Here is a 20,480-nt window from a genome sequence, read left to right on the forward strand (position 1 = left end):
CTTCATATATACACAAAGGGATGTACTATAAGCAGTAAAATGAGCTGCTGCCAAGAAGTAAAAAGAACATTAGCAATGGCAAAGGAAGCTTGTAATAGAAAAAGAAGCACCTTCTGCGGATATCTGGAGAAAGAACTAAGAAAGAGACTAGTGAATTGCTTTGTGTGGAATGTAGCATTGTATGGGGCAGAACAATGGACATTACAATGAAATGAAGAGAAGCGACTACAAGCATTTGAAATGTGGATATGGAGAAGGATGGAGCATGTGGAATGTACAGACAGAATAAGAAACGAAGCTGTGTTAGAAGGAGTGGATGAAGAAAGAATGATGCTGAAATTGACTAGAAAGAGGAAAAGGAATTGGCTGGGTCACTGGTTGAGAAGAAACTGCCTTCTGAAGGATCACTGGAAGGAATGGTGAACGGGAGAAGAGTTCGGGACAGAAGAAGCTATCAGATGATACACGACATTAAGATATATAGATAATGTGAAGAGACAAAGAGGACGGAAGAAAATAGAAAAGACTGGAGAATGTTGGGTTTGCAATGAAAGACCTGTCATTGGGCAGAACACTTTGAATTAATGAATCCAGCACGTATTGAAATATAATTTACTTGAATCACAGAATAAAAAATATATAACGTATATTTATTCCTTATTCATTTAAGAAAGCGAAATAGCAGCGCAAATTTTATTGCTGCATGATAAAAATAGCATATGAACGGGGTTCAGATAAAAGGCCTTATCCCACAAAAGACAAATTTTTCAAAAACAGCTACAATTAAATTTTAGTTCATTATTATTAGTTAATTTACACGTCAGAATATAAACATAATTGTAAAAAAACATATTATCTTCATTTTTGTAATTAAATTTTAACTAACTACACTAATTACAGCATAAAAGTCACATTTAAAAATGAGATTGAAGCCCTTTTACATAAACAGCATCAGTGTTTTAATGTCAGTAGTTGAATTTATTACTTTTGATGTCTAACACGGGTAAATTAAGATCAATACTTTTGATCTTACTTTTAAGTTCAAGGATTAATTATGGTAATTTATTACTGTCAGTGTAAACAATTTGTCGAAGATTTTGTGTAATTTTTAAGAATCTCTCATTTATGAATGCATATTTTCTGGTATAATTCATTACTTAGCTATAATATTTAAACTTTTCTGATCATTAATGCGATATTTTAGGACATTAAAAATGTTTGTTCAAGAATTGATTTTTTTGCATATTTCTGAGAGATTTCTCGAATAGGAATGAAGCATTTTGTTAAATAAAAATATTTTCTTTATTATAAATTAATAAATATTGTTTTGCATTTTATTTGGTTTTCATCATAAACGAAATTCGTGGATTTGTAAGAATACATCTATGTCTTTATTTTTAGGAAATTTAAGAATATTATTTTGGTCATTATTACAATACTTTAAGACATTGAGATAGGTTTTGCATTATTTTAGAATACCGGTAGAGTAAAATAATATTTGATCATGAATTTTTTACAGAATATTTCTAAAATCTTCTTTCATTACGCTCATAAGTGCATTTTTTTTGTATCTTCAATAAGAATTTAAGAATTTCTGGATTAATAATGCAGAAGTTGATAATTTCAGGACTTTTAAAATATAATTTTTAATATTAAAATTCAAATTTTTGGACAATTTTAATGATTATTTTATCACAAAATTGACTAATTATTTTAGGATGTTAAAGAAATTATTGTAAGATTTTTGGATGGTGAAGTTCCTTTGCCCTACTAATGTAAAGTTCTAATTCCCAGGTCGGAGGTACCGGAAGCTGAGGCTTTCGCCCTGTTTCGAGTTACTTTCATGTACTACACGCTGATGGGACTGATCATCGTTTTCGCAGTGGGGACTCCGGTTAGCTTACTGACGGAAGCGCCAAAATTAGAAGATTTAAACCCGGCGGTGTTTAGCCCTATTGTCAGGAAATATCTTTTAAAGGAAAAGACAAATCTAGAAATGAAAGAAAGGCGGCCTGCCGATGTACTGAAAATATCCTCTCCAGAGTAAATTTGAATTAAAGTATGAAAAGAATAGAAGACATTTATTTCAAATCGTGTCTTACAAATACCTGTTGAAGCCCCAAAAAATTGTGATTTCATATATTTGAATGAATAATGAATGATGAATGAATTATGAACGAATAAATAAATAATACAAGAATGAATGAATGAATGAATGAATGAATGCAGTGACAATTATTGTAATACATTCAACCATAAAAATATTGAATTTTACAAATGTTTGTAACAATTCATCACCCACTGCCGACATTAAAACTTGTTCCGAAAAAACAAAAATTAATTTAATTCGCGACTCCAATTCGTTTGCTATTTCCTCTTTGTTAATGCTTCATATCTGTAATATAATCCTTGTCACGGATTTATTTATAAAGATGAAGGGAAAAGATCATAGTAGTGACCTTCCTACTGGTACTTCGATGGGTCTTAGGTGTCGTTAGTAAAAAAATTGTGCTGTATTGGGATACAATTCTTTCAACTGTTCCTTATTTATAGCTATGTGAATAACGACTGAATATCCGTAATCTGTTGAGATTTGATTTTGTTTTAAGATTATGTATAGCTTAACACCATGCATATTACAAAAGTAACCAATCTTACCTTGCGTAGGCATGAGTATATCAGATTGTTGTCTACGATGCAATAGGCCCTATTATTCCACTTCTTTTCTGGCGTTGTTGCATTGACGTGCATTATTTATGCACAATTCAGCGAACTAACCTAGAAAAGAAAGAGAAAGAAATACTGTAATAGGATAGTATTTATATTTCTACATCAAAAAAATTTTATGAATACAAGATCAAGCTAATAAATGAAGAATCTAAAAATCTTAAACATCTTCAAAAAAGAACACAGCTAAAACTTTATTGTAGGTAGCCTATATTTGTGATTTTTGCTCTAAGTCCAATGTCCACATGGAAAAATGGGTGCAAGACAAGCTAAGCTAGCTAAAGAGGCTAGATATTATAACACTGGACAAAGAGAAGTGTGTGAAATATCCTTTTTCATATGTTTACTGATATTTCACACACGATCCATAATTATTATATAAATAAATATATAGATAAATAAATAAATAAACAAATAAATAAATAAACAAATAAATAAATGAATAATATATCGCTATTACCAATTCCATCGACGCTAAATAACTTAGTAGTTGATACAGCGTTGTTAAATACCTAAGTAAAATAAGTTTCTGGCCGAAATATCCCGGAACACGAGTCACTTCACAATCTTACGCTAATAAGCTTCTTCATATGTGGAGATTCTGGAGATCAGTGTGTAATAATAAGCCACTGTTGTAAAAAAAAACTTAAAGAAGAAAGGGTCAATGACATTCAAGTACACTTGGAACTGAGGCCCAAAAAATCTTTGGAAGTGGAGAGTGGCCACTTTGCGAAATATAGGCCTGTTAATAATTAATTTTGATAAGTATATATCATGTCATATTTCATAATATTCGCGTACTTATTATTTATTCCTGTCGTATATTTCTTTATTATTCATTAATTCATTTTATTATCCATTATTTCATATATTCCTTAATTTAATAAAGAGGCCTATTCTATAGCTATTGTATGGGACGACTGACGGCGGAATTCACTTTTCGTTGGGTCTCTCTATATTATTTACTAGGGAATTCGAAAAGTAATGGTAACATTGTTGCTGTTTCACACTAAATATATTTAGATTACTTTTTACATCACTAGGGACTGGATTCATAGGTTTTACCTATTTTTTTCTTTATTCCTAAACTCACAATTTCTTAAATAATTTTCCGAATCTTGGTAATAAGAGTCATGCATTAAAATTCTGTTGAATCTAAAAAAAAAACCTAAATTGGTCGTTAAGAACTAAAAAAAAAAAAACAAATCATAATTAATATGTATTCTTTCTGATTTCCTGCTTTTTACGTATATAAATACACATAGAAATGTCAATACATCTCATAATTTTTGTTATATTCTGCACTGGAGAAAGCGACCCAATATACGGTCTTTACCCTTTAGTCTTTTGTAGTTTTGGATAAAATGTTTAACAGGGAATTCCGTCTTTCTTTGCTTAGCAGTCTTCACCTCTCAAGGGCACTGATTAGGATTGTATGTAATTTGGAATTTCCACTGATCTCAGATATGACATGCCATTAGGAGGGTATTAAGTGACTAAACTCTCTCTTGAGGTGAATGAACTGTGAAAAAGACGCATTATTGAAATTCATGAAGTTTTCGGACATGTTTCCTGATAGAATACTGTGATTTTGATTGTGCGGGTACAAGCTGTGAACGTTTCTGAGGTCTCTGTGCAGTGTGTCTTATTCTGGTGTTAACAATGAAATTTTATATTTTGTTTTTTGTTAAGCTATGCCGAAACAAGTGAAATCGCATTTATTACGACAGTGGATTGGAAATGATTCCATCTTTAAAATTGACTGTCAGCGTACACTTTTAACAATCAGGCAATTTTTGTGATCCCTTTCACAGTTTGGATAAAAAACCTAAAATATACTTATTTCACCTATTCCGATAACCTAAAATGGATTTCTTAAAAACCTAAACATCCGGTCCCTAGACACCACATACTTAATATATAGTCTCTTGCCATGTCAACAATACGTTGCCAAATTCTTGGAAGACAGCAGACTCCATCTGCAGCAGCATTTCTAGGCATCACTCTCACTGATCAATCTAAAGCTCTTCGGATGTCAAGTTTCGATTGAAAGCGAATGCCTCGCTTCCACCCAAATTCCAGACTTGTCTACCTCAGTCTTCTTGAAATATCCTAAACTACTGAGTTGCATGTTTCTCTCTTGCAACTTGAATTTTTATGAGGCACCATTTTTCGTATCTTTAGGGCTGTAATGCTGTATTAAAAGTCAGAAACAGCCACTGTATTTACAAAACATGGCTACTTCGAGACTTTCATTAATTTAAATTTATGAAACAATCGCTGCTCTAATATTATGTTATGCAAGATATCAATTGTCACCGCTATTAGTACTGATTTACAGTATTGTTTCCATTACTTATCAAATACCCTAGTATTTAACATAGATTTTATTTACTGAGCAAGGTGGCTCAGTATTCAGAAGGTCCGAGGTTCAAATCCCTTGACCGACTAACCTGACTGTGGTTTTTCCGTTGTTTTCCACAGTTATTTAGGCAAGTGCCGGGTTGAAAATTTCATTGCCACGCTCAATTTTCGTTTCTCTTCCTGTAGAAAAAGAATTTAGATTTCATATCATTCATCTTCATCATCTTATTCCATAGGCATATTCAGGTGATGACGCATGTCTTCATCCGCTTGCAGGAGGGGCGTCCTCTCCGAAACGGTTTCTGGGTTCTGAGCCTTTCGCAATATCTCTGCCAGGATTCATTCCTTAAGAGCACTTCCGAGGATGCTTCGACACCTTAGAAGGACTGTCGAAATGGATACTGTTCTTCTTGGTCACCTCAGCGGTATGAACTTAAGGCGGGGGTGTAGGGGGTCCATTGGGTGAGGGGGTGAGGGTCTCATGCCGCCGGTGGGGTGGTACACCTCATTCTCATTCATCCCATAATTCGGGGTGGACACAATAGTCCACTGTAAAGCCGACATGCTGAAGAGTCGTCCCTAACCCCCCTAGCCACTCAATACTACTAAACTGCTAAATTATAGATTTTATTTTAAAGAAAGCAAAAAAAAAAAAAAAAAACAGCACAATATCAAATATGAAATCGGAATACAGGCCTATTATTTTACGTTGAGAGGTGTAGGTCTACTATAGAAGACGGCCAATCATGAGACATTACAACACCTGCATATATTGTTGACGTCAGACATTACTCTTGTGTCTGATGGATAGGTCTAATAATGTTGGTACATGATTTCTATAGCATTTTGGACGCAACCGATGAAATAGGTCAGTACTTTTATTTATTTGTATATGATACGTGACTAATCCAGTTTCTCCCGTATTGAATTAATTGTGTCTGTTCCTTACGCTACATGAATTGGCGACAATTTAATTTCGCTGGAACTCATATGCTCTAGTAAGCATTTTCTCCAAAAAAAAAAAAAAAAAAAAAAAAAAACGAAGAGCAAAGATAAATGTCCAAATGCAGTTCAACTTGTGCTATATCACGAAGATAAATCTAGCTGACTTACCTTTATCTTTTTCTCTCAATTTACAAACTCAACTTCTCTATCTTCGTCTGGACGGAAGTATGAAGAATCAAGATGCGGAGTAAGGCTGTGCAAACATATTTGCCACAGAGAGTAACTTAATTTATTTCACTGACATCCACAGAGGGAAAAAAACCACAATCCATAACTTCATAAGCACTTGAATATCAAGACTTTAAAAACTTCTTTAAGAGATTGAATAATATCCTTTTTTTTTAGTTTCAAAGTCAGGGGACAAAAGGTATGATTTTATAAGCGTCTTTGAGTATGAAAACTTTCAAGAGGAGACCTATTTCACTGAACAGACTAAGAAACTAACAGAATGACTCTGCGGGTTCAATTTTCAGACTTTGATGGTATTCTGAATTAAGAAGTAATTAAGTGGAAATAGAATACACGTATTTATCAAAAACAAAATGAATGGAAATATAAATAATTTTTGTTAGAAATGCACAAATATACAACTGGTGACATGTATAAAAGTGTATACAGATTGTTCGATAAAATTCTAGGGTTTTCAATGGAATTTATTTTACAACATTTTGAAGTAGAAGTGTATGCAGCATAATATATTATCATGTCACATGTTTAATTAATAGTTAATGGCAGTCCTACAGACTAACGGACATCACAACGGCATACTATCTCACACCACATTCAGGCAAGCAAACTCACAGGGATGATACCTTTTATACTCGCTGTTATTGTATGGCGCAGGATAACAGGGGTACTGGATTAATTATTTATACACAATGTCTTTTTCGAGACTCCACTCAATAGCGCTGCATGAATACTACTGTCTTGTATTAAGTATCAATACTAATATCAGTAAAACTCTTCTGTATATATTTCAACTAGACTGTGACTATTTGTTAAGACTTTATAGTACTATTTTTCTCATGAAATTTCAGCCAGTGTATGGGACCGGTGCCCACCCAGCATCGTGATGCACTTGGGGAGCTACGATAGGTAGCGAAATCCGGTTGCAAATACCAGCTATAACGGCTGGGGGGATCATCGTGCTAACCACACGATATCTCCATTCTGGTTGGATGATCGTCCACCTCTGCTTCGGCATGTGGGCGTGAGGCCAGCAGCCGGCTGGTCGGTCTAGGCCCTTCATGGGGTGTAGCGCCACGGATTATTTATTATAGTACTATTAATTTTTTTTTTTTTTTTTTTTTTTTACTTTTCATATTCTAGCTTTGAAGCGATGTATGAATACAATAGAATGTAAATATAAAATGCAAATACAATACAACACAATACCTCCCACAATAAAGCTGTGATCTAATCAAAGCCATTTACTGGCGATTTCCCAATACAACAGTGAATTGATCACAGCATCAACCGACGATCTCCCACAATACAACAGTGAAATGATTGCAGCCATCAAATAACAACCTCACAAAGTACAACAGTGATATAGCCATAACTATCAACTGATGATACAACTACCAGCTGACGACGTCCCACAATAGAACCGGGATATACAGCTGGAATGAATTGTTTTAATACCGGTTAAATATTTATTCTTGAGAGTTTCATTTACGCTGAAAAGTTTCCCGTACGATTATGTATATTCAGAATTATGATCTAGCCATTGTTATCAACTGTCGATTTCCACATCAGAACTGTGAATAGACAGCTGTAAACAGAAGAACTTCAATAACAGGGTCGTGATCCAACCAGATCTTCAACCGAAAATTTCTTGCAATACAAGTACCATCCAGTCGTAGCTTTCAAATGATCCCACTCAATAGAAATTGATTCAGTCATACGTAGCCATCAACTGAAGAATTCTAACAGAATAATCAGAATAATCGTGTTTATGTCGTAGCTGTCGACTGTCGAATTCTCGTTAATTAATTATTGTACCGGAAATTATGGTGAGATTTGAAAGTACGATGACAAAATCTATAGGCTACTGATATTGTATTCTTCTACCTTACACACTTACTTACACATGTATTTCAAGGAACCCGGAGGTTTATTGCCGGCCTCACATAAGTCCGTCATCGATCCCTATCCTGAGTAAGATTAATTCAATCCCAACCATCATCCCACTTCACTAAAATCCATTTTAATACTATCCTCCCATCTACGTCTTGGCCTCACAAAAAGGTCTTTTTCCCTCATATCCTCCAACTAACACTATGCATTTCTGGATTCATCCGTACGTCCTACATGCCCTGCCCATCTCAAAAGTCTAGATTTAATATTCCTAATTATGTTCGGAGAAGAATACAATACGTGCAGTTCTGCGTTGCGTAACTTTCTTCATTCTCCTGTAACTTCACCTTAGCTTCCAATATTTTCCTAAGCACCTTATTCTCTAGCACCCTTAACCTCTGTTCCTATCCAAAGTGAGAGTCGAAGTTTAACAATCGTACAGAACAACCTGTAACTTACGCATAATCGAAATTTTTTCTCACCAATATTTGAATCCTCATCTCGGGCGTTGAAAGACCTTTGAATAACCAAGTAAAGAAATGCAGCACAAAATATTGTTATGGAATTTTTCAATTCTACATATGACTATGAACAGACGCTGTGAATTGATGTTGCAGGCAGCAGACATACAGACAAACATAGCTGATGTCGCAATTTTGCGACTATCTGAAGGCCATGACCTCCACCCTGGCATTGACAGGTTGGCTGTGTTTCCTGGAAGCGATAATTCGGCTTGTCATACAGGTTGTCAGCCTATCAGCAAACGTGTGCGCCTCCAACCGGGCGCACTATCAATCACAGACCGCTCTCCCTGCTGGGGACAATACCACAGGCGAAAACAAACATAATTACAATTACAGCAACATGTTAAGATGCACTCCAATGATACTGGTCTCCACTTCAAATTCGTTCATATAAAAATACGGAAAAATAGTAATTTTCCTTTTTGACTCATTTTCGTAAAGGAAAACCTAGAATCTTATGATGTACTCATGTTTATCAAGAAACGACATATTTCCCATAATGGTGTTAAGTGTGAAATTTCTATTTCCTATCTTTATTAAGGTAGAGGCTTCATATTTTGTACACTTCATCACATTGTTATTAGTATTCTTGCATGTAGGCTTCATTACGATCTCACGGATGATTTTCGATTAGTTATTAAAATTAGAAATAAAAAATTCGCATATTTTCAAAATGTATCTCTTCTAAGTAATGTAAGTGTAATGTATGATTCTCTTCTCAGTTTATTAAAAATGCTATTATTGTGTTCGTTAACCATACAATATAGAACATACAGTAAAAATTGTATGTTTCTAGCAAACAAAATTGTAATCGAATTTATACATGACATGACGAAATGTTCTGAAAAAGAAAGTGTGAGGGAACAGCTTGCATAGTATGCTTGGAATTCAAATTCAAGGACACAGTCATTTAAACACGGCATAATTTTTATGCTTTCAATGAAATAATTTTTATGCTTCGAAACGCCGCAGAACACTGAAACTCGTTCACTAAAAAAAAAAAAAGACGAACAAATTAAGATTTTTGGCTAAAAATGACCAAAATTTCACCATTCTCGCTCCTTAATCGAACTCAAAAACTAATTATTGTTGACTAATGTGCGAAAATAATGTATTAATAGTAAATTATTGTTAATATTCTTTAATATATTTCAGTAAATGTATCTTTATCTTAGTTCGCATGTATGGACGAAATATGTGGTGGCTCCTGAAAATAAAACCGCTGGTTCCTGATTTTTTTAGTTCCACCTGTCCCTAGTAGAAAATATCTTTTATTGAATATAAGCTGCCTTTAAATATATACTTCGTTATTATTGTTATTAAATCCAAGTGGTAATCATGTTGTTCACCGACTTACACACACAGGTACACGAATAAACAGATGTAGATACACAGTACCGGTGTATGCGAGAAGATTGCTTGGTTCACTACAGCGTGAACTGTTGACTTGCAACTTGCTCTCCGTACGAAGCTAGTATGATCGGTGTACACCTAACTTGAATTCAGTAACCAAACCCAGAACTCTAATTATAAGTTAGTTTAGGGCTAGCAGGGAGGAAGTTACAGGAGAATGGAGAAAGTAATACAATGCAGAACTGCACGCCTTGTATTCTTCACCTAACATTTGGAATATTAAATACTGACGTCTATTAATAGGCAGTACATCTCACTTGACGATATGTGTCAAAGAAAGGACAATTATCTGTATGCAGCTGAAGTCTGACTAGTGAAATACGTAGCTAGACGGGAATGTATGCAATGGAGGAGGAAAGGAACTGGCCATCCTACTCCATTATCTCCTGGCCTAGTTGCCTCACAAGTGGTGCCTTCTTGGTATAACTTGCGAGGTTCAGGCCTGTGTTCGAACAGTTGACTAAACAACAAACAAGCCCTAAAAGCATATAGAGTGTTAGTTGGAAGATCTGAGAGAAAAATATCTTTGTAGAGGCAGAGATGTAGATGGGAGAATAATATTAACATGAATTTGAGGAAGATACACAGGATATGAAGCTAGAGTCTGGATTAATCTTTGTAGCCTAAGAATAGGGACCAATAGCGGGCTTATGTGAGGGCGGTAATGAATCTCCGTTTCCTTAAAAGCAATTTGTAAGTAAGTAAGTAAGTAAGTAAGTAAGTAAGTAAGTAAGTAAGTAAGTAAATTTAGGTGTATTTATTTTGTAAACAAAATGAATAATTTTTATTTAATATAAGAACCCTGCTAATTTGTGCTTCAAACGTATACGTTTTTGTATGGCATGCACAGAATGGCGTTCATATAAGGTTGTAAAGTGTAAGTTCACACATATTCCATTTTGTGCAATTCGCTTATAGTTTTTTGCCTTTCTTTCCTAGAAGTTCAATTGCGGATTATTTCATATTGTCAACGGTTTGATGATGTCAAAATGAAACGAATGTGTTTATACCTAAGCACTTCAAAGTGACAAATGAGAATGTCTATGTATGTGTATGTTTAATACATTTTCTGCTGTTTTGTGACAAGGTAATTTGTTTATCTGTCATCAAGGTGTGAGCAACAAGTAAAGATACGGTATATAAATTATTTACGAATGAAGTGTCGTGTTTTGTGTTGTAATGTTACGTTGTTTGTTTTTAGATCAGAGGTTTCTGGGTTCAAATTCAACCACTGAGGATATGATATGCTCAAATCAGATATAACGGGTTTTACAAAAGTGTCTAAAAAGTTTTGTGGTAGGCTAATTAAATTGCACAAACAGTATGTCTACAAAAACTTCCGTAACACATATAGTGTTAATTTGTTCATTGTCCTATAAATTTGTATTCGATATGTCTAAACAGTAGGTAGTCATTTCTGTGTCATATCATAAATGGAGCCTACACGTTGAATAATAATAGTAATAAATGACAGTCTTTTCGGATCCTTATCTGTAATAATTATATCCTGTGATACCGTATTTCTAATTTTAAATGTATTTTGATTTAAAATAAATTGAATATAACTAAAATCAAGCGACTGACATTTCAGAGAAAGAATATTTAAGGAGGTTTCACTTATATATATATATATATATATATATATATATATATCTTTATTTACTTATTTACGCATTCATTCGTTCGTTTATTTATTTTAACGCCTTTCAATTATAACACAATAGATAGAGGATACAAATCTTATTAATTGGAATATAGTAACCAACATATCACGATCACTTGTTATTGATATTAGTGAATCAAAACAGGCATATTTTCGAAACACATGATACATATCTAGTGTTCTGCCAAATGGCAGGTCTGTCACTGGAAATCTAGCATTCTCTAATCCTTCCTATTTTCTGTCTTCCTCATGGCCTAATTTCTTTTTTTTTTCTCGGGGAAAGGTAATTGCGGTAGTTTTCCGTTGCTTTCCGCGCACCACTCTCTCTTTCTATCTTAAAAGATCCCAAGGGATCTCAGCTTGGAGGTGAGGAGACTGGATTTAACTGATTAGGCCGTACGGACTTCATCCATATTTACATGATAAGTGTTAATAACGCATACTATTTCTTGGTTATTGTGTTGTGCGTTGAGTCTTGCAGCGATTCAGACTGAGGAGGAGATGAATCTCACAATATTAAGACTGCACGATGCTATGTCTTTTAATAAACTTTTTAGAACTGCACAGTGCAAATTGGTAGGGCAAAATTTTATTCTCCTATTATTACATTCAAATAGAAATTTAGAAATAATCGAGTGGATACATGTCGGGTGACATTACAGGGTACAGAATAGGTCCTACTCTACCAATCGAGCGACCAGGAAAAATGTATCATCCAGATGGTTGCGAATGCGTACACTAAAGTGAGGCGATGCTTCCTCATGCTGCAGCCACATTCTCACGTGGACAGCAAAGGGTACGTCCTCCAACAACTCAGGCAAAATACTTTACACGGACAGGAAGTACACGAGTACAATGTGGCCATTCAGACGGGCAGGTTGTAGACATGGCCCTATGAGATGGTCTTTTAGTCTACAATGCCGAGCCAGATACTTATAGCGAAACAGCCTTCAATTCCTTAATCTGGCTTCGTACCTCAAAATGTTCAGTAGAGCATTGTATATTTCCTGTTCAATTTTTAACGCTTTTCGTGAATCAACCGGTATAGAATTTAAAGGTACGCCGACGGGAAATTTCAATTTTATAAACAAATAAAGTTAGAAGTGTGATATTTAGTATAGTTACTGTACTCCTTATAAATGTGTATATCATATATCACTTAATTTGATATTAGATTGTGTGAATTATTGAGAAATCGCTATTATTCCTAAAATGTTAACACTTTTTAAAGATAAATATATTTTACATTGTTAACACTAAAAACAGATAAAAAATTAAAAACTACAAAAAATAAAAAAAAAAAAACTTACAACAATGTACACTTAAAGAAAATCCTAATTGTACCTTTTGTTACACAGCCATTAAAGACGTTTCACAAAAAAAAAAAAAAAAAAAAAAAAAAAAAAATTCATATGGTACAAATTTTGTAGGAGGAATAGTATATTTAACAAAGAAAAATGTGCCTAAAATAGAACCGGACAACAATGAGTTTAAAATTTTGAATGAATATAAACATATGCATATGCTCTTTAAAATGGCCGTCGGAACATGCAAATGGAGGAGCATAATTGCATGAACATTTTTCTAGAGCTTCTTTGCACCATAAACAATTTGTAATCATAAAAATTAAGAATTATAAAAAAAAAATAACAAATTTTCATCTAGATTTACCATTAAGCAAAATATTTTATTCAATTTTAATTTTAATCCCAAAACTTTATTAGATGTTAACTTAGGAAACTCTATTTCTATATAAAAATGTCTAATAGATTTCTATTGGAGGAAACTGACGCACTTGTCAATAAAATTATTGTAATTTAGTTGGAAAATATTTATTTTTAACTTAATCTGAGTATATTTAAAGAAATTAAGAGTTAATTTTTTTAATGTTTATTCACTATGTTGATCCTTTTTCCTCGTCAGGTTTAATTCTTTTATTACGGACTTACAATCCAATATGTTATCTATTGACAAAACCTTGTGTTTCAAATCGCTGGTCTCTTTGGTTATGTGGTCAGCACAACAGAAGACCACTGCTGACACAACAGGGTACAGCACATGGCAAGGGAAAAACACCCAGTTCCATGGGTGAAAGGTAAATCTTTTGCGTTGCCATGCCGAGAATGGATCCACGGTTCGTTTGGATGTGAAGCGTATAAGCTGCCTTCAGAGTCAAGGCGGAGACTATAATTTAGTGATGACTTTATAATATAAACGTCGGATTATTTTAATTTTTTTATAGAAGACACCTCACCTCTACTGACTAATCCAGCCACACTATTTCATCGAGCAGCGTTTTATTTAAGTATTCGTTAATTTTTTCTTCATTGGATATAAGAACTAGTATTGCATAAGATTTCGCAATCAAGATCAAAAGTTGTGTAAGTGCCGTCTTATGTAACTATTTCAATTGCATGTAGAAAAAATAAAGCAACACATATCCTGAATACAGAACTTTTATCTGAAAGTATATGAGACGTCAGGTATGTAATATATAACGTTATGAGTTGTATATCATCAACTGTGATTGTGAAGACGTTTGTAATACGAAGACCAACACTGACATAGATACTGCACGTGCATTCAAATTACGTGTAAGGAAATAAAAAAAGAAAAATGCAAATATTAAGTAGCATTACATGGTCGAGAATTTAATTATAATTTAGTCACCAGTTCACTCACGCTTATACCCCACTATGGTTGATCACTAAACGTACTGTCTGGCAATAGAATATCTAAAGTTTACATCGAGTTTATTTCAGGTAAATACCTTTTAGAGATATTATATATTTCATAACTGATACAGGTATTAAAGAAGGCAATAAAATTGCTACAATAAATCTTACACTAGATCAGTTAAGGCTGGTTCACAATAAACCGGGAACGGAAACGACAACGAGAACAGGAACAGAAGTAATTAAATGTGTGCATTCACAATAGCAAATTGTAGATTCTCACATTTAAATACATTTATTTTATCAATATTTACATTATTGTTCTCGTTGTCGTTTCCGTTCCGGGTTTATTGTGAACCAGCCTTTACCTTGGTAATACATAAGAACGGGAAGGATAAATTTAGAGATGAGTCAAAGAGTGACCTTCAATTGAGTGATATTTCATTTTCGTATTATTGAAAATCGAAAATGTACGTTATATTCTACAAATATACCTTCAATTTTGACTCAAAAGCCAGTTTTCAGAATCTCTAGTCTGGAAAAAATAGTATCCAGAATGTAGTCTGTCTATGGCCTTTACAAACTACAAATTTTCTCTGTCTCAATGTAGTCACTGTCTTTGTGCTACTAGGTACTCAGATCTCGTGCCTAATATTCAATAAACTCGGATTTGATTCCAGGTTCTTATTCCAAAAAATTATGGTCTAATGCATTATTAGTTATTAGTAAAAGTTCTTGAATATTATCGAATTGTAACTCTCTCTTCCACAAAATAATGTACTACAGTTGTGTAGTACTAATGAAAAGTTATGTGACGTCATAAAATTGTATGGCGGATTAACAGCTGTTTGCCACAAGACGTCATACCTTGAATTAGGTTATGTCCACCTCCTGGTAATGAACTCGTATTACAAGATACAATTAACAGATTATCATCACTCCTAGAATATTTGGCTTAATTATTTTATCAGGAATAATGATAATTTAAAATAAATCTCAATATTCAAACGCAATCTTCCACTTTGAGATAACCGTCGTAATTTTCCATGCGCCAAAGTACAAATATTTCAGCCAAGAAATAGTGTAAGTATCGAGCTTCTCATATGCACGCGATAATTGATTAATTGAGGAGATGGCCCTAATATGGTCGCTTATCGCTATAGGCCCAAAGTCCCTCTTCCAATTATTGCTGAATTTGAAAGTAGAGTGTCTGTAGTACATTGTATATTCGCGTCGATGTTATTTCCGGCGTGACTCCTCCTATTTACTTACGCCTTAGGAAGTGAAGGCTCTATAAAGTCTAGGTAGATAGTATCGTTGGCCATATTTGTTCTTTTGTTGCCGAGCTACCAGACGAGGAATCTATTTTCCGTACCGTTAAACATTATCATGTTGTAGTTCCTATGATTATAAATCAAACGCACTGTAATTGAGCAAATAATTGAGCGGAAAATAATGTCCTCGGGTGCTTTCTGCGAACGCCAACTGAAGAAGAAAAATAGCGGGCGATTATATTAAGTGGGCCTATTTATAGAGCTACAGGAAGTGCATAACGTCATCAGCAGCGAATGAGAAGACGCACAGGTTTAAATATAGCCGTCCTGCAATGTGGTTGGCTGCCGGAAATAAGACCGATGGGACTATGGTAAAGTGTTATATCTCTAGGTTCATTACACGCGAAAGGGTATACGTGTTTTGTCATATTGCTGCGCGTGCGTCAGTGGGGAACCTCATTTCGTTCAGTGAGTCAGTCCAAGCAGATTGTTCACGAGTGTCTCTCTTGTGCTACACGTAAACCATGTCTGACAACAAAGGAGAAAAGAAAGCTCTGAACAAAAACAAGTGGAAAACAGAAGAACGGAAAACTAATAAAAACAATGGTGACGACTTCTGAAGGAACTCAAATAGCAGGAAAATCATTTGTTTCGATAAGAAAGTGTTGTATTAAAACTTGTCATCACAACAGGTCTGAAGATGATCAACAATCCATTTTTAGATTATTCTAGAATATGGGTGCTAAAATTAAAAAATATTCTTTTCTTGCTTCTTGTCTGCAAAGGAATGACCTTCCTGATGCATAAATACCAACACCTTCTAAATAGTCAATCTGGCGTATTTTCTGATACATAAATACCAACAGCTTCTATATAGTCAATCTGGCGTAGTTTCAGCTTCAGCATCGTACCAAATACTCGTACTCATCATTTTTCATTCACTTGAACAACTGGAAGACTCCAGTGGAATTGCTAGAGATGAAGAGTTTGAATCCTCCACAAATGAAACCACTACCTATTAACCTCTCCAAGGAAAAGGAGGTAAGAACCCTCTATCAATTCTTGGATGAAGTAAAAATATGGTATGATACAGTGTTTGAAAAGCGTCAACAGCAGCAGAAGACACGTCTGATGACGCATGATAACAAAGAAAAGAAGAAATAAAAGTAAAAGGAAAAAACATATTTGTATTTATACATGTTTAAGTTATGAATTCTTTATTTCCATAAAAGTTTGCAATTATTGAAGTACAATAAATGCAAAGGGGAGATATGATTTAAGAAACTGTGATATAATTTAAAAGATGTAAAATTATTATGTCCTTCAATTAAGCAGTTTTGTAGAGGTTTACAAGTTTGTTAAGCATATTCATTACAAATAGCGTTGTTGTCTGAAAAGGGCGTATAAAAAGTTTCACAAAACTTGTCTATTACAAAAATGTGATGCTGTTCCTCAACAGTTGCCTTTATTACATGTATTTCAAAATGAATTTAAATAAGAATATGTTTCTGAAGCTAATAGGTAATTTATGCATTGGAGGGGGAAAGGAACTGGCCACCCTACCCCATTATCTCCTCGCCTAGTTGCCTCTTGAGCCGGAACTGTTGTTGTTAGCACTAGTTCATTGAAAACGTTGTCCAGCTATCCCACCACAAGTAAATTCCTGCTACCTGTATTTGGACAATAGCAATTAAGCTACTATTTCCGCAGCTGTTGTAATCCCATTTTACCAGATGCTGATGCATTAGTACATGAAAAAGTGTGAACAACAACAGCTCCGCTGAGATGTCAGTAGAGTTCCGACAAATTCCAAAAGGAACTCCCGATATGATTCAACCGTTGAATGTATTATTTTTCAGACAATACGGAACATATTGGAGGACTACTGGGTGTTCATTTCAAAGTGTGTCATGACGTCACTGTTGTTGAGTCACCGATTTGAAACGAGTTTCACCATATATGTCAGAGAAGTTGCCTATTATTCAAGGCGTTCAATCTGAACTTGAGAACGTGTACGGTATAACTTGAACGTCGCAGCAACAAATGGCGGTCTGTACGGTCTGTGTGCTACCATAACCTCTTTCGAACTGTGTTTTGCGCTGGCAAGTCGTACGGAGGGTATTTGTTATAATCTCTTGCGTACGGCAACATTCCACAACACAAATCAAATGCTCCGTGTCCATGTTGACCGTCGAAATTAATGTCAACAAATACCTAAGTAATCGTCTTAACCCTCTCCCCATATCCCGATAGTACGTGTTTCCAAACAGTTCACATTCCTGCCACTACTGGCGTTACCGTACGTATCGGTACGTACTCTTCAGAATGAACGCCGTACTTGCTAGGCAACTTCTCTCGCTCATAGGTGATACGCCTCTGCGGAAGTGTAGGAAGATTGGATTCTCTAGGCTCATCGGCTAGCCACATGACGGCATACAGCGAGCCATGACACAATTTGAACTGAACACCCAGCATATCGTATTATGCAATGAAGGACGACCATTTTCATTCAAAACCATTGTCACTCTGCATTCATTTCTCTACAATCAATTTCAGTCACCTCTATTCGAAGACATGATTAGATATAGGCTACATTTTATAAATCAGGATACATTAATGATATCATTGAATGATTTGAAGTACCCGAGCAGTACGCTTTTCACGTACCAGGAGTTATCTTTTGCGACATTTGTGGAGGTTCATTCTATAGCAGATGCTCATGGTGTACTGCAAAGTTCTGTTTTGATGACTTTATGAATGCTGGTGGCTTGCACTTTGCCCACTACCGCATTTTTGTCCATTGAGACTGATAAATCAATAAATATGTTCATCTATATTGATGTCTTTGAAATTCACACTTCGAATTTGTACCTCTATTTCCCATGACCATTAACAGCTAAAAGGTATATTAATAAAACTCTACCGTGTCAGTATATGTTTCATTCTGGAAACGCACAGGCGAACTGGAGAGGTTTACTTGTGAGTTAAAATATAAATTAATTTTTATTGCACACACGCATATTCTCATCATTATTATCGCTTTCACTACTACCAGATTATATATTTCAGTCAACTACAAAATGATCACTAGTTATCAGCATTCCTTCAGTTGTAGAGAAATCTGTATAAATTATAACTAGACCTGGATATTTATGGAGATCGCGAAAATCACGACATAAAAGATATATAATAGATAAGTCTATTTGCTAATATTTACGAATTAAGTGATTCTGAATAATAATATGCGGATAAAACAATCGCGACAAATCGCAAAATAGAGTTCTAATAGCGAAGTATGAATACGTTCACGAATTATTACTATTACGTCCTTTTATAGCGAATTTCATATTCTGAGTTTTTCTTTCGAATTTTTTTTTCACTTGAATTTGTTATATATCCAAGTAGCCTACATTACATGGTATTCCAGGTGTTCTGATTACGTTACTGAACTCAAAAGACGGAGAATTCAAGTTTTCGTTTTTAATGAATGTGTGTTAAATAAAGTCTCAATCCAACAAATATTGCCTGTTAGCCATAGAGCACTTTTACCAGAATCCAACGAACCTTTAATATTAGTTATTTGGAAAGTAATATTCATACTGAGTTAATACTCCAATTCCAAAATAATAATTTATTTTCCAAAATTTCCCTTAATCTCCGCCAAGAGTACAAAAAAATCTCCAACAATCTCAGCCGACACCAATATTAAAAAAAAAATGATAAAATTAATCTCCATAAATACCTGCCTCTGCCCATCGGATATTGAACCGGCGACTTTTTGGCTTTGCAGTGTTACGCCCTAACGCTAACTACCGGCTGTCCCATACAAATGAAATAAAGTTTTTTTTTGTTTTTTTTTTTAGTCCTATAAAAGTTTGTGCATCAATGCTACACAATACATGTACCTTAAGTTTGTAACTGAGGAACGTTTTTTTCAAAAACCGATATCTACCTGAACTATAATTTTGACATATTTAAATCCTTTCGTCCACGATTGAAAGTTGTTTTTTTTCACTATTTACCGTAAATGTTGAATACAGTATCTGCAAGACATTTTTCATTTGTAAAGAAAGAAAATATTGCAGCTGTCGAAAAATAGGAAAATATAGCAATGTCAATTTTCACAAAAATGTAATTCTTGGCTTTTAAAAAACCTTCCTCAACTATTATTATATTTTATATTTTTCCCCCATTGAGAGCTGTACCGACTCAAAAATTGTAATGCTACTACTTAAAATATTTTGTCCCATTACTTCCATTACTTTTGACAGGATGGATTATAACTCGACCCTCGGTGACACTGGGGACGAAAAAATGCTTATGTTTGGCTGGCTGGACTTCATCTTCTTCATCCTGATGCTGGGGTTATCGACGTTAATAGGAATATATTTTGGGATATGGGGTAAGAAAGAAGACACCCCCAAGGAGTATCTGCATGGCGGTAAAACGATGAGTACAGCACCAGTGGCTGTTTCTCTCATGTCCAGGTATACAAAATTTTGATGTAACTCTTATGTAACATGAATATTATAACCATGTCACTTTAATTAAGAATTCATTTACTTACTTTATGCCTGATATGAAAGAAAGAGGGAATTTGTTTTTATGAGCACATCAAGTGCAGTACTTCATTTTTGTATCACATGTGTAAGATGTTTCCAAAAACTAAACAAGAAAAAATATAAGGATGTGTTTGGACGAAGTATCAGAATATTTTCAAACGGCGAACTCAGGGGCTGTAAAACGTCCTTAATAT

The 20,480-nt window shown here is 34.5% G+C and overlaps 1 protein-coding gene across 1 annotated transcript in view; it reads left to right on the forward strand.

Annotated features, from left to right (window-relative positions):
- The window catches only part of LOC138711640 (uncharacterized), a 146,618-nt gene that overhangs the window by 106,936 nt on the left and 19,202 nt on the right, over nucleotides 1-20,480 (forward strand). The window contains exons 25-27 of the mRNA XM_069842771.1: nucleotides 1,795-2,044; nucleotides 8,793-9,007; nucleotides 19,996-20,211. Of these exons, the coding sequence (XP_069698872.1) occupies nucleotides 1,795-2,044; nucleotides 8,793-9,007; nucleotides 19,996-20,211 (681 nt within the window). The remainder of the gene's footprint in view (nucleotides 1-1,794; nucleotides 2,045-8,792; nucleotides 9,008-19,995; nucleotides 20,212-20,480) is intronic.

Source organism: Periplaneta americana, chromosome 13, assembly GCF_040183065.1.
Source record: "Periplaneta americana isolate PAMFEO1 chromosome 13, P.americana_PAMFEO1_priV1, whole genome shotgun sequence".
NCBI lineage: Eukaryota > Metazoa > Arthropoda > Insecta > Blattodea > Blattidae > Periplaneta > Periplaneta americana.